General features: G+C 33.4%; 2 protein-coding genes and 1 long non-coding RNA gene across 4 annotated transcripts; 2 read left to right on the top strand and 1 right to left on the bottom strand.

Moving 5' to 3' along the window:
* Nucleotides 1–4,686: 4,686 nt before the first annotated feature.
* LOC106101759 (disks large-associated protein 5-like) lies at nt 4,687–12,929 on the top strand. 2 transcript variants are annotated; one of them, XM_013281095.1, is made up of 10 exons: nt 4,687–4,979; nt 6,215–6,313; nt 6,970–7,437; nt 7,819–7,949; nt 9,895–10,062; nt 10,147–10,318; nt 10,915–11,120; nt 11,515–11,644; nt 12,121–12,187; nt 12,451–12,929. In XM_013281095.1, exons 1-9 carry the CDS (start codon nt 4,976–4,978, stop codon nt 12,144–12,146), a joined length of 1,404 nt encoding a protein of 467 aa, XP_013136549.1. In that variant the 5' UTR covers nt 4,687–4,975; the 3' UTR covers nt 12,147–12,187; nt 12,451–12,929. The 2 variants fall into 2 exon arrangements, with proteins under 2 accessions (XP_013136549.1, XP_013136548.1); XM_013281094.1 differs by having other exon boundaries at nt 4,690–4,979; nt 6,215–6,309; nt 6,966–7,437; nt 12,451–12,927.
* Nucleotides 12,930–19,192: 6,263 nt separating this feature from the next.
* Nucleotides 19,193–21,418, top strand: LOC106101750 (alpha-tocopherol transfer protein-like). The gene is made up of 6 exons (XM_013281074.1): nt 19,193–19,376; nt 19,558–19,717; nt 19,843–19,904; nt 20,272–20,465; nt 20,537–20,741; nt 20,969–21,418. The coding sequence occupies exons 1-6, from the start codon at nt 19,193–19,195 to the stop codon at nt 21,166–21,168; spliced, it is 1,005 nt and encodes a 334-aa protein (XP_013136528.1). The 3' UTR covers nt 21,169–21,418.
* A 62-nt stretch (nt 21,419–21,480) lies between these two features.
* Nucleotides 21,481–27,207, bottom strand: LOC106101752. The gene is made up of 3 exons (XR_001225538.1): nt 27,159–27,207; nt 26,350–26,515; nt 21,481–25,748 (listed from the first exon to the last, which is right to left on the bottom strand). It is a non-coding gene; the product is annotated as an uncharacterized LOC106101752 (long non-coding RNA).

Here is a 27,207-nt window from a genome sequence, read left to right as displayed (position 1 = left end):
GTGGCCACTTGCCAGCAGTGGCTCGCTAGAGCGACACACGCTCAAGAGAAAGCACTCTCTAATATACCACGACGTAGCTCTCTCCCCATCGAGGTGATGACAGGTTGATATCGCTGTGAACGGCTTTTTATTTTATTATTTGTACCATTGTTTGAGTCATCATTAACATTATCTTATATATAGTGATTTATTCCCCGGTAATACTTTTGTGTATTAGGTACTATGTATCAGTTTCTTTGTACTTGTAATTTTACGTCTTAGTCTATCTTTACTTAGTATTTTTTGAAGTAGATTAATAGTATGTTGGTTTAAATAAAAAAAAGCATGCCTATTATATTCTATTTTAACAAATTTCTCATTAATCATAACTCAATTATGAATTAATTTCTCATTTTTGTTAATTACGCTGGTTGATGTTATTATTTTATACTAGTCGTACTAATGATTTCGATAAAATATTTAACAAAATTGCATAGACTTCAGTTATTTATTTATTTACAGGTACATCAAACCAATGAAAAGATGAAGACGTCATACAGTAATTAAATTGCTCAAATATGTGAAAACGCCATGAATATACAAGTTTTTGGTGTGTTTAGAGCAAAACGTTGCTACTTAAGCGAGAAATGTAGAATAGATATAAAAATAACACGGGATAAAACTATGTTAATGGTAGATGCCCCCCTTCGCTCGTAGACTTAGACCTAGCTTAGATTATCTGCTGACAACGCCATGCTATCAGTATATAATAAATGTAAAGACTATGTAAACGCTAAGTACGAGTTAAATCTGATAGAAAAAATCTCGTAATGATTATCGATGTGTGCGCAAATTCTCTTGCGAAATTGGTTCGTGTTGAAACGAAGAAGTGAAGTGCTATTGCAAAATGACACTAAACAAAACTTACACCAAAGTGCAGTGAAAATCTTACTGAATTAATTAACTGGTCAAAATACTTACGCTAAGAGACAATTCGTGCAGTGAATTATAAAAATTAAATGAGTGACTATGGTACTTGAAGAAAATGGACGTTTTACGTCTGTTTCATTCTTCGCGAATACAGTGAAAATTACCTATGTATTTCAATGTAGTTCGAATTAATTATAGTGAACATTTCGCACAGAGAAAACTCGAACAGACGTTATTGTGTGGTGTTTTAGTGTATTGGACACACCGATGTATTAGTTACCGCCTAACTTAAATTATCTACTTTAGTGTTTAGATTTCTCGTTTAATTGCATTTTATAGTATACAGCACAATTTAGGGCACAAATCAAAGACCCAATACTAGATATATTTTTTTTAATACATTCGTACAAAATAATATACTGTTTAGAAAAATTTATTGTTGATTTAACAATTTTATATAATTATTCATTCTAGTTTGTTAAAACCTCCGACAATTTTAAATTGAATCTTAAATTTAATTATAATTATAATTGAATCTTATAGAGATATTAAATTGATAAAATAGTAGGTCAGAGTCTCAATAAAAAAATATTTTAAAATCTTATTAAAGTTTTAAATACTAAGAGATGACATTATTAATGATGAAAAACATTTACTCCTTCTGAATGTATAATGTACTTTTCTTCATTATTAAATGTTTTCTAGGCTATTGAGAGTTATAGACCGACAAAGCTGGTGAGCATAAACCAAACTTATTTATAATAGCTCACTAACGCCCCCTGTCAGTATAAATAGTGTCAGAGAATCCTTGTCGATACCTATGTAGTCTTACTTTCATGTCATTTTATATATTGTCTGAATCACCGATAGGGGCGCGTCTCTTAACGGCTCATATAAACTTGTTGCAGTTGATGATAGAGGATAACAAGATGTACAAGTACGTCATCTGCTGGTGCTTGGACAAGGGGTTTGTAATAGAAAGGGGTTGACAATGGTCTGATATTATAGTAAAATTAGGGACAAGGTGATGTTGAATACAGGGATGTTACATTTGTATCGCTTGAAAAAATTTGATTAAAATCATTAAATTGCAATCGTATTTGTATGAAAAAAAAATGTAAACAGAACGTATGGATACGTCTGTTAAGGGGTTAGCGTTCTATTTATAATCTACAAATCTGGGTTCGAATTTCATATGTACATCCGTTATTACGGTGAGCTGACTTTGATGAATGGTCATAGTATTTATTGTAAATTATATATAAATTATATTGTTCTGCAGTACTGGTGTGATGACGTACTACATAGTCTTTTGTATATAGGCCCTTTGTAAACCTGACAACATGGTTCACCATATGCATGGTAGCTAAATAATAACTGTTAAATATTTATAACCTATTGATCTGTATTGATTGATCTATTCTGTATTTATACATGTATACTATCTGCTTCGTGTCTATATCTTAAAGATGTATTTATAAACGTAAAAACAATATTTATAGTTCAAATACTTTGGCCACAAATAAATGTCAAAGAAGAGTTTTTTAGGACAATATTTAACATGTGTAATTAAAATGTAGTACTCTCCTATACTATCTGTGCCTGATGTTGAATCCGCCTGTTTTTCTACCGTATTTCCCTTTCAATATTCTTGTATATATATACTTGGCACAATTTTAAATCGCTCAAACTGCAAGCTTCTATAAATGAATGATAGTAGTTCTTATTTGTGATAGACTTTGTAATTTACCATACCCGCAACAAGAAATTCAATTGATAATATGAGGAAGTTTTAAAAATAAACCATATATACGGTGTTGCAATTACAGAAAACTGTCTTGCATTTCTCGCACTAATAGATAGCGACATTTTATAGTTCTCAAATAATGTATACCTATACTAAAATACATATGGACATGCTTAAATTAGATACTGTACATTTGACATAGTTACGTAAATGTTATTCAGTCTACATGTTGACTCTGTGATTTACTATTTTGTATTAATTTACAAAATAATTTAATTTAATTTAATGTGAGTATTCGTCTTATTGCATTTTTGTCTATTTATTGAAAGGTGTAAATGTGGCATGGGTTACGCTGTATAAAATATATTGCCATCCCTTATTTTCTTTTGTTACGGTAATGAAAACCAATGGTCATACTGCTAGAATAGTTACTAATTGAAAAGATACAACGTGTAAAGCTTGTAGAGGCATTTTAGTTATGTGATGGTCTGACCAATGAAACATTGTGATGATTTATATGTATGATTTTATTGTAATTTTTGTTTGTTGTAAGTTTTTTACGATAAAACCAATTTCATCTTTATTATTAATTATCTGTAGAGTCTATATGAGACAAAGACAATGATTTTATTGATGAGAAGTTTTTAAATGTTATAATTTTACATGAACCACGTAGTTTAGATGTAAATAAATCTTAACTTTAAAGTAGACAAGAATTTGAGGTTCAAAAGATCTGATGTAACTTTACAAACTCCTCTCCTGAATTTTACCACTTTCTTAATCTATTAGACTCTGTATTTATTCTTCAAAAACAAATATAGATTTAGATTTTAGAAAACTTAAAACCAAAAACAACGGTACGACAGTAACAGTAAGAAAGGCATGTATTCCTTTTCGACAATTACCGTATTTAATGTATATTGTTATTGTAATCCTGTGTAATGTAATAAGTGTATTATCTGAAATTGTATTTGATTCATTGCAGATTTTCGAAGTATTATTGTAGCTCTCGTCTGTTATTTTCTTTACATTAGAAACCTTATTAAATCATATCTTGAAGAAATAAAATTGTGTATTTATTTCCTTGATCAAATTTCTATCTTCTAGATCAAACCACACCGTAACTTTTATGATCCTTTAATAAAAGCAGCGTTTATTATATAAAACTAGTATTATGTTGTTTTTGCGTAGTTCAAAGATGAATAAAACATGTTATGGATGTTGAAAAATAAAGTAAGGGATATGGAAGAATTATAACACAGAAACTAAGCAAGACTAATAAAAGATGTCCATAACATTAATTGTGATATCGGAAGAACCCACTTATCTATAATCTATAATCTTACTAATACTAATGTCATAAATGCGAAAGTTTAGATGGATGGATGCATGTTTGTTAGAGTTTGTAGCCTAAATAGCTGAACGGATTTCGAAGAAAATTGGGATGATTAAGATAGAGGGTAGTCTGGAAGGACACTCACTTTTGTTTTTTTTTTTTAATCCACGTGGACGTATTTGTATTTTTTATAAAAGAATGGGGCAAACGAGCGGCGGGAACACAGAGGAGGTCAACGACGCCCATTACGTATTTTTGTAAGTATTGAAATAACTCAAAAGTGCTGGACCGACTTCAAAAATTCTTGCCCCATTAAAACCGGCTTAAAATATATCAATTATAGTGTGTCTAAATAATTTAGATTTTAGTGTGTTAGTCTTGGGTAGTACACGTACGATGTACTAATAAGTAATGTTACTCGGCACTGTACTAAAAGTAACGTTACCGAACGGCTTCTGTTAATCAGACATTTGGTATCCAGGATTTTTACATTTTGCTTTTTGTATTTATTGTTATAATGGCAACAATTATATTTCCTAATTTAAATCTATAAACGAGACACAAACCATAAATAACAGAAGTGATAATTGATGTACACGGATTACCACCTTGTATATTATCGGACCTTACCAATAACGCACAGCCAAATAATTCGTGTACGTGTAATCGTATGGCCGAAATTCACCAAATGGATTCCAATTATCAGACCGTACAATATCGGTACGGCTCAATAATTCACAACCTGATAATGCACGACCCAATAATGCAAAGTTAGATAAACCGTGTACAAGCAAATCTCTCTTCTCACGGAATGTCAAATTGCGTTCGTTTGTCTCCATAAGCGACAGTTTAGATTTAAATAATCTTAATATAATTAAAGTGGTGCCTTTTTACTGCTGTTTGTGATCAACTTACCATCATCATCATATTTCTCCTTATCCTACTACCGTAGGATCGGCGTAGTAGCTGTATCTCAACTTACTATGGGTATGTGAATTTTTCTGTATGTACTATTTACTGTAAATCTTATGAAACCTAATCTTTTTCCGTAACTGTTATAGCTTAATTTTTATTACGAGATATTGTAATTCTTTGGTCGATAACAGTATCTTACAAAACCTTATTAAGCCGCTATATTCTAATCCGTTTGGGTAGCTTCGAATTTAGTTTAACTTTGACCAAAATGGTGAAAAATGCTTATAAATCTATGACATGCAATTTGGGTATTTCAAAATCAGGAATGCATAAAACAAATAGCCATAGTGATTTTTAGCAAATGAAAAGTAAAAAAATAAGTTTTTGAAGTCACCATTTTGTAAAATACCCTCTTTGTAGTGTTTTTGCTTTGTTTTTTAATCTTTTATTGCCACCAACTTGTTTACCTTGATCCATATGGGAAAACCTATCAATTCTTTTAATATATTGCCAGAACAGTTGGTCCATAGCGCTGAATAAGGATTGTTAATTTTGAATAATTATGTGTTTTAACTGGTATGACTGTGCCAGGATTAAAAAAAAAATACTCCAATGCCATAATGCTTAGGAGCGTCGGTGGCTCAGTGGTTTGAACTTTGACTTGTAATCCACAGGTCTTGGGTTCGAATCCTGCCGCAGTGTACCAATGTGATTTTCGATTTTTCGAATTTTCATATGTACATAATTTACCCGACGTTCTTACAGTGAAAGAAAACATCGTGATGCAACCTGCACATATCGGCGAAAAAATTCAAAGATATGTGTGAAGTCAACCAACCCGCACTTGGCCAGCGTGGTTGACTATGGCCTAGTCACCCCTTATTAGGGTAGGCTCCGAGCCCCTCGGTGGGGATGTATAGTGAGGTGGTGATGATGCCAGAATGCTTATCTGATAATTGGTTTTTGGAGTTATAAGTAGGGTATATAAAAAAAAATTTCAACCGCATTCTGAGACTCGTTGTCAGTGAAGTTTTGAAAACTTAATGGCAAATGTTGGACTGGTATAATGTGGACAAAGAATGCCATGCTGACACTACTGTCCTACCTCTGTATATGGTCAGTACAACAAGGTGTGAACGGCACATTACTGGTACCTTGAATAATTAAAATTTTGAGTTTACTTATTTTATTTCCCTATGTAGTTAGCTAGTCATATGCCAGTACCGACTTATCATAAAATGTTGGCACATGTTGTATAGAGGAAGATAAGTAAATAGTAGTAATGTAATATTTCACTTCATTTATAGAATCATATTCGAATAAACCTGGTATGCCGAAGAAGTCAAGCCGAGATATGGCAAAGAAATATAAACTTACACCACAGTTCAGAATTCCTGAAGGGGTAAGTGTTATCGACAGTTAATTTGTTATTGACAGTGTGGCACCCAAAAATTACAAAACTAACTTCTATGTTTACATTACAACTTTATTTAAACTTATTTACATATTTACAGTCATTTAAAAACTATACTGAACCCATCTTTTCTTGTGCAATTTCTTTTTTCTTCACCTAATGTTTTTATCATGTCTTTAATGACAAACCACATAAAAGTATGGTGGCCAGTATGCAACCACTTTGGTGTAAGCACACTTCTTACCAACCAAAGAGGTTGTATTTTGCACTGAACAGTAAGTTGCTCTGCAAAATAAGTTTGAACCTATAAGCTAAACAAATAACAGATGGCTCTATCCAGAAGGATTTGACAATTTAATGATCATTTAAAATTACAAAGTTTCGTCATATCAATTTGAATTTCATTCCATATTAATCTCCTATGCTATATTAAGTTGTTGTCTGCGGATAAATTCAAAGATATATGTTAAGGCCACCCACAGTCACCCCTTACTTACTGTAAGAACTCCTAGCCCCTAGGTAAGCTACCTGAGTTTGCTGTATGAGCTGGAGTAGGTAACTTTTAAATGTAATGTATGATTGTAACCACTTATTTTTTAAAAATATGTTTGTCAATTTCTGTTACAATTAACATATATTTTTAGGTAGCCAAACGAAAGGAGTTATTGAATAACAGAAGGAAAATTGTGAAAGCATCTAATTTCGATGCTAGTAGGGATCTAGAAAAGCCCATTGAAGAAGTTATAAATCCCAAAAAACAGTATAAGCAAAGGTTGTTGGAGCGGAAACCAAAAAAAGGAAATCAGGAAAAAGAACCTGCAAAAAAATTAAAACCTTTTTTAAGTGGAACTGTTAAAGTTCCACTGTATTATGTTCCACCACCGCCACTGCCCAAGATTAAACAAAAAGATAAAGTTGTAAATGCCAATAAACAGGTTCCTAATATTCCAAAGAATAATGAGTCTAACATAAGTAAAAAATATCAATTCATACCTTCTAAGAAAGAAAAATACCAAACTGTTTCAAAGGTCGGTCAGCTGAAATCACAAGCTGGCCCCAGTTACAAGTCAAAACTTAGTACAAAACAAGGGTCGGACAATCAAATCGCAGAGAAAGGTATGTCCTTATTTAGTTTATGAAATGAGGTTTTGTTTTATGTGAAAATATTTCCTAAAAAAAAGACTTCACACTGCTGTACTATAATTTTTCTTTAACTTAACAATTGCGCTAAGTAAGTTAACACAGGTGGACCCCTCCTCACTTGCTTAGACAAAAGTTTTAATTTCTCTTTGTTATCCATATGTGTTACCACACTCATCTATTTTAACATTCACATTTTTGCCACCTGTGGGCTTCTTCCATCCTTCTATTTTACTGCCAAATATTTGTATCTATACATCATGACAGGTATTGCAATAGCCTTAAAAACATGTTATGAGTTAATGTAAAAGTTAACACTGTGGGAATGCACACTTAATTACTTTTATTTCATATTAGTTATCTCAGAGGAAGATGCCACCATTATAAAGTTAGAAACACAATTCAAATCAGAGGTTGATCGGATTGTCAAGACGTGTGCCTCGTGGGATAAAATCTTCAAAACGACGAAACTTCCTGACTTTGCACAGGTACACGTTTTTATCACATTTTAATTAAGCTTAGAAAAAGATATGTAAAGTATTTTGAACTGGACTTTGTATTTATTTTTTTAACGGCGCGAAATGATTGTAAATTTTTGAACGTATAAAGTTACTGTCAAATAATAATGATGTAGTCAATTGCTTAATCTCTGTAAATTTTTGCAATACGATTAGACCGTGTTGTGTAGTTTTCATCTAAGATGGTGGTTAACTAAGAATGGTATTTCTAATGTTAAGCGATTGTTACTTTACTATCCCCGACATACGCACGCCCACGATGCAGGATGGTTACTGTGTATATGATCTTCCTTCGGAATTGAATTCTGCAAACCGCCCCGACTCCGACATATTTATAACTAGCTTTCGCCCGCGACTATGTCCGTGTGGTATTAAAAAAAACAAAGTAAGTATTTTGTGTGTTCTTCCAGACCATCCTTTACGTCTATACCAAATTTCTATGTAAATTATAGTGCTACAAGGCTCTTGTGGTACCTTTTTGATATTGACAGGATGGCGCCTCTGAGCATTTAGGGTTACCAGCAAGGTAATATGTCCGCATTAAAAGGAAACTCTTTCCTTTTGATAACGAAAACGCAAATTGTAAAGAAAGTACTTGTACCTTACAATGTAACTAGGAAAAGCCCCAGACTTCGTTTGTCAGAAGGCTCTAAAGTTAAAGAATCTTTGTAGCAAACTTTTAGCATTGCAGAGTGCATTGAGACAGTTGGGGAAGGAATAGTCTTAACATAATAGAAATAGTCTTACTTAGCGCTCAACTACAGAATAATAGAAATCTTAATTATTGTTGTTTATAATCAACGCACAGTAGAACTGTGTGGTTAGTTTTTGATACATTAATGTTTACACACAGTAATTTCCTTAATACGTAAGTTAATATGAAAAAACAACTTTCAGCAAAATAGTCAATTAGTATATAACATTTTTTTTAATTACAAATCTAAAAATATGGCGCGCCTTGAGAGTTAGGGAATTTCTTGATTAACAAAGGGTAACAAATTCTGATTGCAACAGACACAAGATGATTTACATTTTCAAATGTAATTACTGGACCCGCCCTACTTCTTTTTGGCGATAAAAATATCTCTCACTTAAAAAAAAACTCTCTTTCACTACTTTTAAACTCTTTCAACACTTTATTTCATGGAATAACATTAAAAAGCCACACAAAATGCGTAAAGTAATGACGCGAAGTGAACTGACAAGCTATGTCACTTACTTTACCCTGACATTACCCTGACATTAAATGTCACTTCTCATTGCCGGGTGCCAAAAGAATCATGTAGATCTATACATTCTGCTATTTTAGACCTTCATTGATGTCAGATAATTTACGTAAAAGTGATTAAACTTTTGCAATGCTATCTGTTGTTTTGTTCTGCATTAATTTTATGACAAATAACAATGGATTGTTGTCATGTCAACGAAATTCCGATTTGCAATTCATTCCATTTATTTCGTTTTATATATTTTATTTTTAACCAAATATTATAATAAATAAGTATTTTTTTTAATACTTAGCATATATTGTATACAATCATTCCTATTTTAAGCGGAAAATAGGAAAGATTTATCTTAACATGAAAAATAAAGTTTTTTTACGAAACTGCCCGAATAGGAACTTTTAAGCGTCGTGCGACGTTGCCGCTTTTAGTAACTACCAGGTTCGTACTTATCGGTATCTTAAATTGTTAAACAAAATAATCCTATATTTCCGTCACGTACTTTATCTGTTTGATTATTATCAGGCAATTTACAAGAATTTGGTAGTACTGCCCCTAAGGTTTATTATAGTAATTAGTAAGATTAGTATGGTTTCTGTCTTAAGACTACAGACTTTGTATAGTAGGGTGCGGGGCGGTGTAGACGACACCAATAACATTGTTACAATTTGGGAATGGTCTGGTGATCTCAGAGTCTGGTGCTGGGGGCGACGGGCCAGGGAAGGCTACTGGTGTCACAGAAGATGGCGCAGTTCCGTTCGCTTTTAGAAACGAACAAGAAACAGAAGCAGGGGACGAGCGGCGAAGCGCGCCTTCTGTCACAAGACCTGCACGGCTTCTGGGACATGGTCTACTTGCAGGTCATTTCATATCGCTGTTTACTACCACTACACGACCCACCCGTCTCCGTCTCCAATGCTAACACTGATTGTGTCTTGTTGCAGGTGAAAGACATAGACAAAAGGTTTAGCGAACTAGAAAAACTGAAAGCAAACAATTGGAAAGAGGAGAACTCCACCGAAAATAAGAAACCGTCGAAAAAGGGCTGCACCAACTCTGCTGTCAAGCGTCAAAAGAAACCCGCAATGAGGAGTCTCATTCGAGGGCTAATTTTAGGTAAGGTTTATGCCACAAATAATGTAAATAATCCTTCCAATTTAATAATAATATGTCGATAGATTTTTTTAATTTTATTAAACGCATTTGGCCTCGAGATATTTAGTGATGATCAGTTTCGCGGGCATTTGGAAGACAAGGCAACTAACAAAGCATTCCCAGCTTTTTGGAAGCCAGTTTGGCCTTTTACTGCTTGAACATTAGTTCCCTTTGCATTTTTTACCGCATTTACCACGGAAAGTGTTCCGAAGAGTTGTTTAGAACGATTCCTGCCGCCGAGTTTCGTCATTGAACGACACGATAGATCACCAGGTACCATCTGCACCATCTCGATGGCTGTCATTCCACAACCGTGCGGTTTTCGCGGAACTTTCTGCCCCGCACAGCCGCGTTGTGGAACGGTCTGTCCCCGGCAGCATTTCGAAATAAACACGACTTAGGGTCTTTCAAAAAGCGAGCCTATCATTTCCTCAAAGGCCGGCACCGCATCTCTTGTTCCTCTGGTGTTGCGGATGTCCATTGGCGTTCCCGCCATTCCCGTTCGGCCCGTTAACCACTTTGTTTGCCCCTTTTGTTATAAAAAAAAATCTTTCCAGAAGCGAGGAAGAAGATGACTAAGAAACATCCGGGTGATGAGGAAGCAGGTGTTGAGACTCGCGAGACTGAGTCCTTTACCATACAATGGGCGACAAAGAAGGCAGATGTTCAACTCGAGTTGCCGAGCACTTCTGGAATTGTACCCGCGCAGTTTGCCAAGGAGCCGGGCGCGTCTTGTTCCACAAACACAACCTTCAAGGACCAGGTATAACCACCGGCGAACTTCTTGAACAAAATAATTGACATATTTATTGGGATTTTTTTTTGTAGTAATTAAAGAAGAAGAAGTATTTGTATTAATTGGGAATGAAAAACGCTTGTGCTGTTCTTTGTAATACTTTAATTTCTTTGGATAATTCTTGTTTCAGGGAACAATAACATCATATACCATTTTCCTGGCTTGTCTTTTTAGGACACTTCAAATACTGCAACTTTTATTGGCACCGCGACACGCAGGACAGAGTCCTTCATAAACAACCGACACGACTACTGTGATCAAGTCGAGAAGTCGCAGCATCAATACAAGTGTCGCAGCGGTCAATTTTATAAATACCTGCAGCCGTGGGCTAGACATTATTAAAGCAATTTTAACTTGACAGGAAGCTGTTAAGACACAACGTGGGGAACCTGAATCGCTGGAAGGGGACTGCCTGGAAAAAGAGAAAAATGTGAAAGGATTAAAAAAGCACAAAACTGGAAAGGCTTTGGAAGAGGAAAAAAACATTAAAGGTGAGTTATATTTATGCCACAGACACGGTTTTAGGACAAAACAATGATCTACTAAAGATCATTACTTTTTGTATGGGAATTAACATGTATTTTCCTTATGTATCTATACATAGAATAAAATTGGAAGATGATGTATTTGCGGTGTTGATAACGAAAGTCGCATTTAAAAAGTGTTTGTCTGTCCGCAAGCCGCGTTTGTTCCGGGTAATCTCCGAAACGACTTTGCCAATTTCGACCGGACTTTCACTAGAAGGTAGCTGACATTTGGACTGATTTGGACGGAACTTTGACTGAAAGAGAATTTTCTGCGCTAACGAAGTTTACGGTGGACAGCTCCTAATTTATGATTTAAATACAACGATATTATAGTTTTAAAGTTTATAACGGACGAACGTTGTTTCCTACCATAACCCTATAAGATGAAAGGCAATATGGATATATTTTCCACTTTCACTTAATGTTTTTGTTATTTTCAGAATTGCCTCAAAAGAAGGCTGATTAAAGATGGGTTATCCATCTTTAAACACATCTTTCGAATAACAGGTAAAATAAATCTTCGTACTAATTACAGATAACGCCGTTTATATAGAACTAGATATAGATCTAGCTGACGCTTGCGACTCCGTCCGCTTGGGGGTTGAAAAAAATGAAAGTAAGTAGTCTATGTGTTTTTCCAGACTATCCTCTACATATATACCAAATTTTATCGAAATCCGTTCAGCAGTTTAGGCTACAAACTCTAACAAACATCCATCTATACTTTCGCATTTATAATATTAGTATGAAGTATTATTATTAATTTTCAGAACCGCGTGTGTATGTGCGCTCTCCTCTCGCCGGCAACGCTGGCCACTACTTTTAAATTTTATTAATATTTAAGCTGTTTTATTTTATTATTTATGTAGTTTCATAATAATCTGTGAATATAATAATTAAAATAATCTTGAATAAGTAGATGGAGTAAGCAATGTTTTCAATATTTGAAGTGATTAATTTGAAAGTGGCCTAACTACTCCTTTTGAAGATAAATGCACTCGGTGATGTTTGTTTTTCAATATTTTTCATGAATAATATTTCAAGTTTGGGAACAATATCTTTTTTTTTCTAAATTCTGTTCACCTTTCTCTATGTTCTATAACTGATCTTTTCTTTAAAAGAAGTTAGTTAATATTTCTTCTTAAAAGTTAAAGCAATTAACTCGTAATGAAGGAGTAAAAAAATGGTGTTAGGCAATTTTCAAGAAAACATGTTTATAAAAATGTAATTGAATTAGTCACAATGTTATTAGTTTATTTTTATTTTATTATTAATAAATTTGTTACCATAGAGTTTTTTTTTTTAATTCAGAACTTTTCAAATTAATTTGCCTGTTTATAAAACTAGCTGTTGCTCCTGAATTCTTCCGCGTGAAATTAAAAATAATAGAAATATAGCCTATGTTACTCATAGATAAATTACCTTTCTAATGGTGAAAGAATTTTTAAATCGACCCAGTAGTTTTTTAGTTAATTCAATACATACAAAAATCCAAAAATACAAATCTTTCCTCTTTATAATATTAGTACAGACAAGGTTTCACATGCAAACTTCGTTTAAAAAAAGGTCATCTTTAGCATTCCCGCGTGCAATTTTGTTGCAAGTAAGTTTTGTCAAATTCTGTCCACCCGTTCCAGAGATGTCAATCGGTCGGCATTTTGACAGCGCGGAAATTAAAAAAGTAGCGTATAATACTTGGAGGGGGGGGAGCAGTCCGATGATCGAGGGGTAGTAAGCTATTGCTATTCTAAATGAGCAGATTCCTTTTCAAAAATTTAATTCTTTAACTTTCTTATTTTTATAATAAAACTTTTAATTAACTTTGTGAAATGTAACACTATTAATCAATCGTATAGTGTATTCAGAAAAACAATTGCTCAAAGATTACCTTGAATGTTATTGTTCTGTCATGAATGTTTTGCTTGATATTTGGGAAGGATATTGGTGCCTCCTTCAGTAGTAATGATAGATTTGTTATTAAACATCTTTTCTGTCTCCGTCAAGGCTATGCAATATGTAATAACTCGTTTCCGCGAAGCTTTGCCGACTATTCGTTGATTACAACACTGAAAGGCCGCACGTCGCTTTGCGACACCTTCGTTTGCATGCACTTTGTTAGTATTTTGTCATTTTTCACTTGTTATTTACCTAATGCATTTTGTAATGTTGTCGATTAGTGTGAAAAGGAATCTATACTCCATTAATGTATACTAGATACTAAAAAGAAAAGATTTGTGTTCTTGTTTGGATTAACTAAAACTCTTCGTCGACTTTAATCATCATGTCACCAATAAAATGCTACGTCGCTGGATATTTTTTCTACAATCCGCGCAGTCCAAAGTCCAAACCAAGTCGCGAGCAGCAGCTAGTTATTAAAAAGACTAGGTCGTTTTCTCCATAGGAGGTCATAATTGTTCTTATATCTCTAGCTCGGGTAAATGCATTTAAATAGGGTAATACAAATGTATTGATTTTATCGACAATATTGAGTATGTTAGCATGCAACTATGAATTACTGAGCGAAGTACGAAACCGCTAGGTGTTGCAACAGTGAAATATTACCAAAGTGTTATTAAAACAGCCGAGAGCGGTTAAGTTTCTCAATTCGTAGATTATAACATTACATAAGTGTATGTAAAGTGTAGACAGTGCATTGTTCGATACGGTTACTGGCACACTTAAAGACTACGACAAAAAAATAGTTTTCTTGTGACAGTGGCAGCTTGCCTTCACATTACAATGAATCATAAGTTGCGTCAAGGGAGGGACAGGCAACTGCCCCCTCCTCCTTTTCGAGACTGCGAAATTTTAAAATAGTTATAAAACCACTGGTAGCTGATCCCCTAGTGTAAATATTTAGTTGGCAGAGTCCTTTCAAAATCAGACATCTACTAGATTGGACCTCTGCTAAAGAGATGTTATCCGAGTAATAAATAAGTCAATGTTAACTGAGAAATTCCTTTTCATCAGATCGAAACATAAATGATGTCTCAGTTTAGTAAAGCTCTAGTTTATTTGCATAGGAAATAGTTACTTTGTGTTACATAAAATAAGAATGTAGTTATAGCATTTATTGTAACACGGTTTAGTAATGTAATGTAACAGACGGTCGCCCTTTATGTCCGAACAACCTTGGCCCGATGAGCCGGTGAGAGAATGCCTTTCTCGGACAGCCGTTGTCGGTCCACAGATGTCGTCACACGTCAGGCGCAAGCGTGAAACTATGTGACACAATAGCAACCAACAGTCGTAACTAAAATAAGATAATTTAAATTGAAGTCTTAGATACCCATGATAATGTCTCTATAATGAAAGACATGTTAGAGAACTAAGTTGATAATCTTCAGCAACCACCTCCAGATGTTAATCGACTATTTTAAATAGAAAATAGAACCAGGTTTTTCACCTGTAAAGTAAATACCGAAGTAGGTCATTATGTTTCGTAACCGTCTCATCTCGTTACGGGTTCTTTCTCCTTTCGTCACGCTTCAATTCTATATTTGCATCTCATTTTGCAAGTTATGTTTTGTGTAGTCTAAACAATATTACGTTGTACAAAAATACAATACTTTAAAAAAAACTTTAAACATAAAAATGGTAAGCAAAGATCGTTTTGTCACTATGTAAGATAATAACATCACCTTCGGCTTGAATAATTTCTTGTTAGACATTTAAAAAATATTATTTATAGTTTACCAGGGTTTGGAAGGTAGCACAGATACACATACAATTCAATTCATTAAATGTTAACAATTATCAGTAATTTAATTATTTGCAATATAATTATTGTAATATTCCGTTCGGTACCTAAGAAACAACTCTATTATTTTTGCAGTATCGTAAATTAATATAATTATGTATTATTAGGTTATTAGACGTATGAGACGGACAAATTGTAAACATAAAATAATAGTTATAAGTATTATTACAAATAAAAATAATCTTCATTTAGTTACTGTGTTTTTATTTTCAAGCATCCTACATGAGTTATCATTGTATGATTTAAATAAATAAGTAAATATAGTTACGATTTATTTAAAAACATAGAAAACCTTAATTATGTTTGTAGGTGATAAAAAATTTCATATACCTGTTATGTAAACAGCAACAATAACATATTACTAATACATTTTCTTTTGTACTAAAATATTAACTATGTCTCTGTTATAATTTAACTTTATGTAACCTATTACGTTAGTGAAATGCAAATGTTATAAACATTTTGGTTTATATTAGCATTTGAATTGAACGGAAAAATTTATCAAAAAGGTGGGTTAGTTCGATAATTACCTATGATAAAAAATTTTAACTGCGACGTAATCATTCCAAGATTTTATTCTGCATGTTAAATCGCAACCTAAAAATTGCAGCAATAGAAATCCTTAAATGCTGAAATGCTCGGTTCTAACTGGTAGATTGTATCAGTCCAACTGGCAGTTAAAATGTTGACACGCACTGTTTGATGAGTTTGACTGTTCATTTAAAACTGACAGAACTGAGCGTATGACTGAATGAATTAAGTAATTGGTAATTTTTATTTTCACGAGAAGTGAAAACTTTGTACCCATTGCTGGAACAGTAACCTGTTTGTCACAGGGGACTTTTGGCCGGTATCCCTGCTGCGTTTAACAATTCGTTAGTATTTATGGTTCGATAACTCCTTGAAATACGTTTCCAAACTACTTAACTTTTATTTCATTCCGTTGAAACTTAGGTCATCCTTACAGTAATGAATAGGTAATGATAAAATAATTGGAAACTTCAGAAATCCAACATAAGTCTATTGCGTTAGATTGACAACTTTGCAAAATGTTTACGATATATGCGACATTGCCGACACTGCCAATCTCTGTGTAGCCAAAATATTACAGTTGAAAGTGTTGTACTTTTCTGAGCAAAATACCGTGTCCGTTGAATTCCGTCCGTAGTCTAGTGCAGTGCGTTGTCGGGTTACTACGTGTGGAAACGAATTTACATTTGTTATTTTTTTAATTTTTATTGATTCGATAAAAGGTAAGTAAGATAAATTAGTGATGAAAATTTCTTAAAGAAATATATGTCAATATTTATTATGCATTTTTTGTACATATTTAATTACTAGCTATAGCTCGCGACTCTGTCCGCACGGAATTAAGACAAAAGTTACTAGGCTATGTGTTCTTCTAGACTATGTCCGACATCAGTGACAAATTTCGTCGAGATCAATGGATCCAGAGGGTTGCCATCGAACCCTACTAACAATCATCCATCCATCCACCCGTCCATCTGAACTGTCGCATTTAAAATTTTAGTAAAACGAAATCGCACGATTTCGATTGATATTACGTACTTAGATAATTTTAAAGATATCTTACTAATATTATAAATGTGAAAGTTTAGATGGATGGATGAATGGATGTTTGTTAGAGTTTGTAGCATAAACGGCTTAACGGATTTCGATGACATTGGGCATAGATGTAGAAGATAGTCTGGATGGCTGGAAAGAACACATAGGCTATTCACTTCTGTTTTTTTTCATTACCACGCGGACATAGTCGCGGGCGAAAGCTTGTATGTAAATAAAATAATCGTTTACAAACCATTGATTTAATACAAATGTAACAAATAACAAGTCATTTAACAATAATATGTCACCAGTCATTATCTGTCCATGATAATAATGTTACAGCTAAGTACACATCACCAGCTCAATATACCTCTCACTGAGGGGCTCGGAGCCTGCACTAAATACGTTTGATACCATAATGTATTTAAAATTCGTTTTTAGTATTATAGAAAGGTTTTCAAACCATCGAGTCTTAGATTAAATATGTCAAATGAAGCAATACGATACGATTGCGTGAAAGCAAATTGCAAACTTCTAAAGCTCAGAGCCGGCACACAACGAATCACAACAATTTAAAGAGGGTCAACGAATGTTTCATCATACATATCGACTAATTCATGTTAAGTTCAAAAGCAATGGTTTTACTTTGCAAATGCAAATACATTATAGTAATATATATCTTGAACAGAATTTTTTTTTAAGTTAATCCAATAATGATAGAAGGTAAAAGCTATAGTATAGCTCGAATTTATGTTTTCGACTGCATCGCACTGTGAAAGTTAATGACAATTTCATTATGGGTAGGATATAAACTTCCCCAACTGTCAATGCAATTCAAAGGAATTTGATTACTTTGTAATTTAGTTCTATGCACAATTGACTACCATCATTCCGATAGTCGTTTTGGTGCATGGGCTAATAGCGAAGAGTTTCGACAAACATCCAAAGGAGCTCTCGCTGGATATTGTTGGATTAAGTGAGTGAAGGTTCCTGTCTCTGCAGCCCTAACCACTGGTTTATTTATTTATTTAAGTACAACCACAACATATATATTATACACTTACAATGAGTTAGTTGACAGTATCGTTTCTTATATATATGTAAATACTGGCGTACATAACATTTGCTATTACTAATTTAATTAATTTATATTAATAAAACTGGTTGCTTGAGCCATCGGATTCCGCAGCCGGTGGTGCTCTTTTTTTCCATTATATGTTTTATCTTTATACAAATCTTGTGAAATATGTTATGTACTATATATAAATAAGCAAATCAAGATAAATTAAATTATAAAATAGGAAGATTATGTACCTTATATGTAACGAATAAACTTAAACACTACTGGACCGATTTCAAAACTTCTTAGAAAGTTACATTATCACTGAGTAACTCGTACTTATTACTTTTTTTTAATTCCGCGCAGACGACGTCGTGAGTTAAACCTAGTCAGTATCAAAATGAAGGGGTAGGGAGAAGTGCATATCGCAACATGTTATTCAATTTACCACATTATAGATATCATCAGGTTATTTCACGATGCAGCCAGGTTCTATTGCATGCGGCCGCTGGAAGTAGGTTAGTTAAATTATGCGCGTTGACCAACTTCACATCTAGTAACCACATTATGTTGAGATAAAGGTTTTGTATAGTTTTTTATAATCATAGCCTAATCAAGATTACACTGTATTATTGATTTCAATTATTACATTAGTTTTAGTTCTTATTTCTTAACAATTCATTAGTTAAGTAGGTGTCCCGTGCGGCTTCACCCTCATTAAATAATAAAAACTGTATGTTATTGTTTACATTTGTCAAATTCTTAATGGCAAATGTCAAAATTACCGTTACCAAAATAACCTTGCTTCATTAAAGCTGGCAGCTTGTAGTTTGTGGTATCTTTCCCACATAAAGGTTTTGTTCCTATTTACTTACCCCCTTAGTTTAATAGCATGAAAATATATGTATAGCCTAAAGCGTGTCGTAAGTGCAGGACTTTTTATTAAAGATAGAGTTATTCAAAAATATACTGTGATTGCTGACATCCTTTTTTTGGCGGGGGAGAAATCTTCAAAGACATCCTACGCCACGATGTAGTGTGTGTTAAGGCTTTATTATATTAGTATAGATTTTATAATCAAGTTCCTCGTAATATTAAAAATGTTATTAACCTTTCCAGCAGCAACATGTCGAAGCGGTTAACTAAACGTTATCTGACCTCATCAGACACATATGAGTGTCCGCTGTCTTCAGATACTCAGGCTGTGGCTCTGGAGGAACTACGGGAAACTCCTAACGCGAGGAGTCAGGCTCTCGATGCCCTCAGGAAGTGGTTGGAACAGAATCCAAAGTTCATGGCAATCAGAATGGGTATGTTTCAATGTAATATTTTCTGGCTTGAATTTAGGCCGATATGGCTAGTTCTATGTGAACTTGACTTTATATAAAAGTAAACTCTAATTATATTGCTTTTGAGAAGAAAACGCAGTGAATTCTAATATACTTTAGCAGCTTAAGATTATGAATTGTTTTGTATTTTTGTACCTCTCAGATTCGGTATTCCTGCTTCGGTTCCTCCGCACGAAGAAGTTTAGCGTCCCGATGGCACAAGAGGCGATCGAGCGTTACATACTATTGCGTCAGTCCTGGGGAATCGCTTTTAACCAGCTCGACCACACGCTGCCAACTATGACAGAAATCATTGATTTAGGGTAACATTTGATTACTGCGCCTAGACACCTTGAATATTGCACATGGAATTGTTACGTAGATAAGCATTTAGAAATGATCTTTCAATTGTTTTATTTATGTTAATCATTATTTCTTTCATTTTCAGGTACATTTTTGTGAGTCCATACAAAGACAAAGCCGGTAGACGTGTTGTAATATACAGACCAGGTAAAGATATTTATTTCATTCTATAATTTATGGATTGACGAGTGATGTCTTATGGGAAAACAGTAATCTCGCTATAGTTACCAATATAATGAATGCGAAAGTTTAGATGGATGAATGTTTGTTAGAGTTTGTAGCCTAAAAGACTCAAAGGATCTCTATGAAATTTAGCATAGACGTAGGGGATAGTCTGGAATAACACAGAGGCTACATAATTTTGTTTTTGTTTTAATTCCTCGCGGTCGAAGTAGCGAGCAACAGCTGGTATCTCAAAGATGTAGATAACCTTTTTTAAATAAATCTTACCACCGATAAAACAATAGTTACTATACTAGTCATGTACTATAAGCAATATATGCGTATTTCACAGGTGTATTTGATCCATATAAATACACGAACCAGGACATGTGTCGTGTGATGGGGATTTGCTATGAGACTTTAATGGAGGACGAGGAGTCGCAGGTGCAGGGGCTGGTGCACTTCGCGGACGGCGGCGGTGTCGGCTTCCCCCATCTCACGCTATTCACTCCTAAAGAAGCTGTGAGAATCGTTAAAAATGGCGAGGTAAGGTATTCAGTATGGCGCTGTGTGAGTAACCATTAAGGAATTAAAATAAAACAAGTAAAAATTTTTAGCGTACAATTCCATTAAGACACAAGGAGATCTACGGTGTAAACGTGCATCCCACTATAAAGTTCGCATTGGACTTCGGCATGGGTTTGATATCAGAAAAGATAAGAAAGCGAGTGAAACTGTACACGGCTGTAGATGACGTCGAGATCGATAAGAAACTGCTGCCTAAGGAATATGGAGGCATAATGCCGATGAAAGACATGATCGGTAAGGTTTTATGTAATCCTGATACTTATCTGTGTTACAAAGTAAAATTTGATTCGCGATTTCCCTAGAATCGTCAACATTTACAGGAAGAAAAGAACGACAAAACGAAAGTTTCTATGAAGGCAAAAGAAATAGATTCCTTTACTGTATAACGTAACTAAATTGTTCATTAAAAGGTCCAGCTATAGTCATTGTAAAAATAAAATGCTGTTTTCTTTTATTTTTAGAACTATGGAAGAAAGAGTTGTCAGATAAGCGCGGAATTTTGTTGTTGAACGACAAGATGGGTGTGCGTTTGGAAATGTACAGCGAGGCGGCGCGCGAGGGCGCTGTGTCTGCATTACGCGGCAATACTTCGTGCAACGACGCGGTCGGCGACGCCATGAGAGGTCTCACTGGCAACTTTAGGAAGCTAGAAGTTGATTAAATTTCATTTAAAAAAATCCTTAACTAAATTTGTAAAAGTGGGATTTTCCAATTAAAAACCTGTATTAGATACACGACTGATTTCAACAGTAATTACTACTTTAAATATAGGTGTAGGTAGCATATAAAAACAACAACACTAAAAATTAATTTTGGTAAAAGATGAAATGTTCTCAGATATTAAAATAATAACCTCTTTCAATGTAATTAGTTTAGGGATATGGTATGTAATGTAAAGACGCGTATACGAAATATCTAGGTAAATGTTTATCAATAAGACATTTTAATTATAGTACAAAAATAAAAAAAAAAAAAAATGCGAGTTAATTTATTTTATTTATTAAAAACTCATATAATATCTATCTGGTAGAAATACACAAATCATTATCGACTCTGCGCTTAGGAAACAAATACTAAATACAAAATGCATTCATATTTTACAATCGCAACGAACGCGTATCTGCAGTAATGTCGACAGCTTTAACTGTTAGGGTTCTTGCACACGATTTATAGTTTACTTATTAACAAGACAGTATTGTACACGGTGTTGAGTCAAGTCTCGACAGTGTGAGTGAAAAAATATCACCATTTTACAGATTTTTGTATTCATCAGACTATTTCATTTAAATTTTAAATTTCAATACTATATCCATTGCATATTTATATGATTTTTTAAGAAAGTTTATATATGTTCCAAGGAGGATATCTCACTACTACAGGAAATGTTAGAAAAACAAACGGCAGAGTTAATTCCACACTGATAACACGTAGCCTATTCCGGAAACTAAGGACGATGTACCAGAGAAATGTATTTGTATACTAGATCTCGGTTATCCGAGATTGAAGTCACTTGAGTAGGAGACAATCTTATTTCACACATAAACGTAGCCTATTTAGAATGTTTTTATCACCGTCGAATATGACAATCTATGTTATAATTACGAAAGCCTTTTGTCTTACACAAAGCATAGGAACCGGCAAAATTTGCATTTAGTGGTTTTGCGTGTGCAAAAATCCTTAAGAGTTGCTACTCCCGTTTGACTAACATTATTACGTTACTGTTTAATGGATGAACCTAATAATCGAGCTGAAACCGTTCTTGCTTACTTTGTCGATTTGCTTCTAATATTGATATCTCCGATTAAACATCGATTATTGGGTTCAGTTGTAAACGGCTCGATGTCATATTGTTCACCCTCTAATATTTTAAACCCTTAGAACAATTGAACATTCTCAATACTTAGCGATCTAACAGGAATAGATCGATCCCTGACACTATCAAGAAAAAAATACAAAATATAAATGTATCTCTTTCACAGAATTATTTCACATTACACTATTGCTAAATTTAAATGATTAAGATTAGGCAGATCACTGTCGCAGTTTTTCATTTAGTAATAAATTCTATTGAGAATGGACAGATATTTTGAGCCTTTAACTAGTGTTCACATCGCTATCTCTTTCACTGCCTATGATAAAAACGGAGACAGCGACATCCTTTTTAGTAATGTGTGAACCCAGGTTTACATTCATTATTTGCAATCTGATTTCAATTTTATTCCAACAACATAAGTATCACATTTAGTAATTAAGGGAAATTCTCCGACAGTGTTCCCACTAATCAATATAAAGCGCATATTTGTCGTATTTACAGGCACAATTATTATTTCTAAGTCCAATTTATCAAACAACAGAACTAGAAAAATCACCCTATAAACTATTTCAAAATCGCATTCATTTAATATTGCTATATATTTGTACGTTGTGTTATTGGATGATCTATCACAAATCCATTTACCTTGACTATTGACCTAAGTTAACGATACATTTTTTAACAATTGCACTCTTATTTAGCTTAATTTCCCCCGACTGCGGGAAAATGACATTAACATTGCTTTGCTTGTATATGCTTGTAGTTTCAATACAATCGTGGTACCTAAACATCAATGTGGTATCAAATAGCAAACAGATTGTATTTTAGACTATATGAATATACCAATATGTAAATGTATATGTTTATAATATGTAATGTATATAACAGTAGTAATCAGTCAAAACTCTGAATATAATACTGCTTTTGTTCGTATAGAAATATAATGAGTAATAATTCTATATTTATGTATATATAACTGTGAGAAGAAACAGCTGTACAACCAAACCCAGAACATAAAAATCCTGCCCTGGAGGCACTTCTATCACTTTTTTTTTAAATATCACATAATGTTCGAAGAATTAATTCCACATTTGTCCGCAATATGGCAAGGGTTTTTATATTCCCGGTCAAACTATACATATTGTTGTTTGTTTGACAAAAGTTTAAGTACAGTCGGGGAATTTGGCGGTATTCCAACTTTAAATCTAGTCCCTTGAACCCATCGCACACAGTTGAACCCGGCTAATTGTTCTATATTACTATCCCGTTGTTTGAGAAAACTACTAACCTAATTGATTCTTTGTTTAAGGGTGGAGTTTGTAGTTTTTCTGAAAGTAGAACAACGCGAATTTCCGCGACTGTACACATGTTACAGGCAATTGAGACAAAGTAACACTAAATATATGCGTTTTACATGAGTTTGAATATTTTGTAATACACACACTATCAGTTTAATATACTTTAAAACCAGTATCTTGCAGGTACATTTTCATTCTTAAACTACGTTACAGTAATGGTTCCTGTAGACTATAGATTTTTAATCGGTCGACAGTCGGGTACTTAATCAGTATAAACATATATGGTGCGCACATTTTACCGATTTCGTTTGATATGAATTTAACTTATCCCGAACTGACCAAACTATCGCCCGATAAAAGTGCTTTTGTCTTGTGTGCAGGGACTCTAAATGTCATTACTTAAAATGAATGGTCTCACATTAGTGTATAGACAATGGAATATAAAAGATTCTGGAATTCGTAAAGATGGAAGAGGTATTACTAAAAAAAAAAATCAATTTAACATTTTCAATAATGGATATTTTAGACACCCTTTACGTTTCTAAGGGTGATTGGTATATAAAATGGTAGTTACATAGGGCAGAATTTGCGTCCACATTTAACAAGTGTTTAGGAAACATGTAAAATAATTACATGAAAGAGAACATAGACTACATTAGAAGATATAGAGAAAGTTATCTATTTATATATCGTGCAGCAACTGACAAAAGTAATTAAGTAAATCTATATTGATACTAAGAAATTTGGCGTAAAAACATGTTTTTTTTTTAATAATTATGGAATGTTTTTTTATGTTAATAATGGATGCAAATATTGAGAAGTCCAAGGGAAGGGCATGTAGATGGATTTTATTAAAATGGGGAGACAAGATATAGAAGTTTTTTTAGACAAGAAGCATTCAAAACTAATTTCAATTTTTTAGTTTACAATATAAATGTATTTATTGTAGTTTAATTCACTTAAATAACGCAACCATTTGGGCTATATTTATTTACGAAAGGGACAAAAAATTGGCGTTAATACTCTTACACACTAAAATATAATTAAACGATATCAGTACAAAATTATTACTTAAATCTAAAACTAAATATTCTATTAATATAATGAAATTACTGCACTTGTAAATCGCTAACAAATTATTTTAACATGTGTATAACTATTTGGCACGTGATTTGGCAACAATTGATTAAAAAAAACTCACTAAATGTTGACGAATTTACAGTGGATATCGACTGCATTTATATTAATAGTGACATCCCTTACATCCGCCTTAAATAAAACAAAGACAATAATATAAAGTCAGTCACTATGACCAATTTCCTTCTGCAACTAACGCATCAGAATAAACCTGTCAAATCTAAAAGTACATTAAATACTAACATTTCTCTACAAGTTCCTTACTTAGATAACAAACATCACACATTGGCAGTATTATACGATTGCCATGCGCTACAACAGTCTAGGAACATACGGCCATTTGCTTCAAACACGTTTTACACCGAAAACAATCTATCAAAGGTCTTCAAAAACAACAAAATTGACCATAATTTTCGTCATTTTCTTCTAAAATGGATCATTTTCATGTCAAAAGTACAATTAACATTAATTATTCCATTAAAATTGTAATAACATTAAGTACATTTCAACACTTTTTCAAAATTCATACAATCGTGTTAAGTTTGTATTCTTAAGTCAACCCAATAGCAGGCGTAATTATTGCTTTTAATAATCACCTTATAAATGATATTTCATATTGATATTGCGTTTCAAACAAATACCGATTCGCCATACAAACATATCTAGACAATATAGTCGAATTCAATTGAAATAACAAATTATTAACAATAATAACATCATTGTCTATGGTTTTATTTTGATAACTTTATTTAAATTGACACAAACATGTGTGTCATAAAGATAGTTTTATTAAAACAAAAATTCCTAGATAGGTAAATTAAATTTGTAATTTATATTAAATTCGACTATATTTTTATTAAACGGTTACTTCACATGTGACATGTTTTTTAACGCCATAGTTACTGAGTAGAAATGGCGTAGGAACTAATTCGGGCCGACGGCGGAATTGGCCCCGGTTCAGAGAAAGGTATTGATCGTGTCCGGATCCTGCCGCTGGAATAAAAAACCACAGTTCATATTAATTATAAAAATACAGAAGTATAAAATCAAGTTAGTTAAAATAAATTGTCTGTTTTTTGTCTTCAACAAAGGCACATAAAGGCCTTTTATTCGCCATTTTTAGGCGGATCTTTATATAGCCAATTTTTCCCAGCGAATTCGTCTGGGCGTAATTAATAAAAATAATAGCCTATGTCTTCTTACAAACTATGATCTACATATGAACCAATACCATTCTGGAGATACCTTCTAACTAACATTTATCCATCTAAACATTCACATTTATATTACTAAGAAGACTCACAGTCGAATACTTTAACATTAAAATATCTAAAGCTATGCTTAAACTCCAAATTTCAAAATTTTACGTCTATCAGATTGAAAGCGGCACTTACGTAGCGAAGTATTTAAAAAAATCATATTTACTGCAAGATAGGTATTATAACAAGGGAAAAATAAAAAAATATAGGATTCAAATTATTTTTTTTTTAATTTTTAAAGTATTTATAATAGTGCGGTAGTTATATACATACAACAGTGTATTTGGCCGTTAGTATAATTGCAGTATATATGTTTAGAGTATCAATTCACGTACCCTGCATGCGTTGCGAGGGCAGGGTACGCGTGTTGTGCAGCGTGTGGGGGACGGCGGGGGTCGCGGGTCACACCCAGTATTGGTTGCGGCGCAACATGGGGTTCGCTGCGACCGCCACCCCCGCGTATCCTGATTCGCTCGCCTCATAGTTACTCCACTCCTCAGCCTGAATAAACATATCAAAGCTCATTGCAATTTAAAAAAAAATATATAAAGTTAACCTGCAAAAAATATTAGTAAAAATTATTTTCTCAAAGTGTAAAAAAACAGTTTTCAGTGTAAAACGTAACAATTACTTCATAATTCAATTACTGTCGTTAATAAAGACGTTATATACAAAATCTCATTGCAAACAAATTAGATTAATCTTTTTGGATTCTTAATATTTCTTAAATTTCCTTATTCATGGATTACAGATAATCTAGCTGTTGCTCGCGACTTCGTCCGCGTGAAATTAAAAAAAATTACAATCTGTGTTAGTCACAGATAAATTCTAATGGTGAAAGAATTAATAATATCAGTCCAGTAGTTTTTGAGTTACTTTAGTACATACAAAAATAAAAAAAACCCTTTTTATAACATTAATATAAATAAAAATGGATAACCTATCTAGTACCATATTGAGTACTGTGATAATAGCTTTTTAATGGTGAAAGAATTATTAACAACAGCCCAGTTTTTTTAACCGACTTCAAAAAGGAGGAGGTTCTCAATTCATCCGTACATTTTTTTTTTTAGTTATTTCAATACACACAAAAATACAAATATTTCCTTTTAATATTAGTATAGATGAGTGATATAAAACTTACATCAGCACCATATGGGTATCGTGCGTTGAGGTCCGGGGGTGCGTCTGGC

The sequence above is a fragment of the Papilio polytes genome, unplaced genomic scaffold (genome assembly GCF_000836215.1).
Source record: "Papilio polytes unplaced genomic scaffold, Ppol_1.0 DF823957.1, whole genome shotgun sequence".
Taxonomy (NCBI): domain Eukaryota; kingdom Metazoa; phylum Arthropoda; class Insecta; order Lepidoptera; family Papilionidae; genus Papilio; species Papilio polytes.
This window is presented reverse-complemented; position numbering and strand designations above follow the sequence as displayed.

Bases quoted from the DNA above. Each gene is read 5' to 3' on its own strand.
- LOC106101759 (XM_013281095.1), top strand. The intron at 6,314-6,969 runs GTGTTATCGACA...ATTTTTAGGTAG, and splicing joins CAGAATTCCTGAAGGGGTAA to CCAAACGAAAGGAGTTATTG. The intron at 11,645-12,120 runs GTGAGTTATATT...TGTTATTTTCAG, and splicing joins AGAGGAAAAAAACATTAAAG to AATTGCCTCAAAAGAAGGCT.
- LOC106101750 (XM_013281074.1), top strand. From the start codon at position 19,193: ATGTCGAAGCGGTTAACTAAACGTTATCTGACCTCATCAGACACATAT. The intron at 20,466-20,536 runs GTAAGGTATTCA...AAAAATTTTTAG, and splicing joins GAATCGTTAAAAATGGCGAG to CGTACAATTCCATTAAGACA. The intron at 20,742-20,968 runs GTAAGGTTTTAT...TTTTATTTTTAG, and splicing joins GCCGATGAAAGACATGATCG to AACTATGGAAGAAAGAGTTG.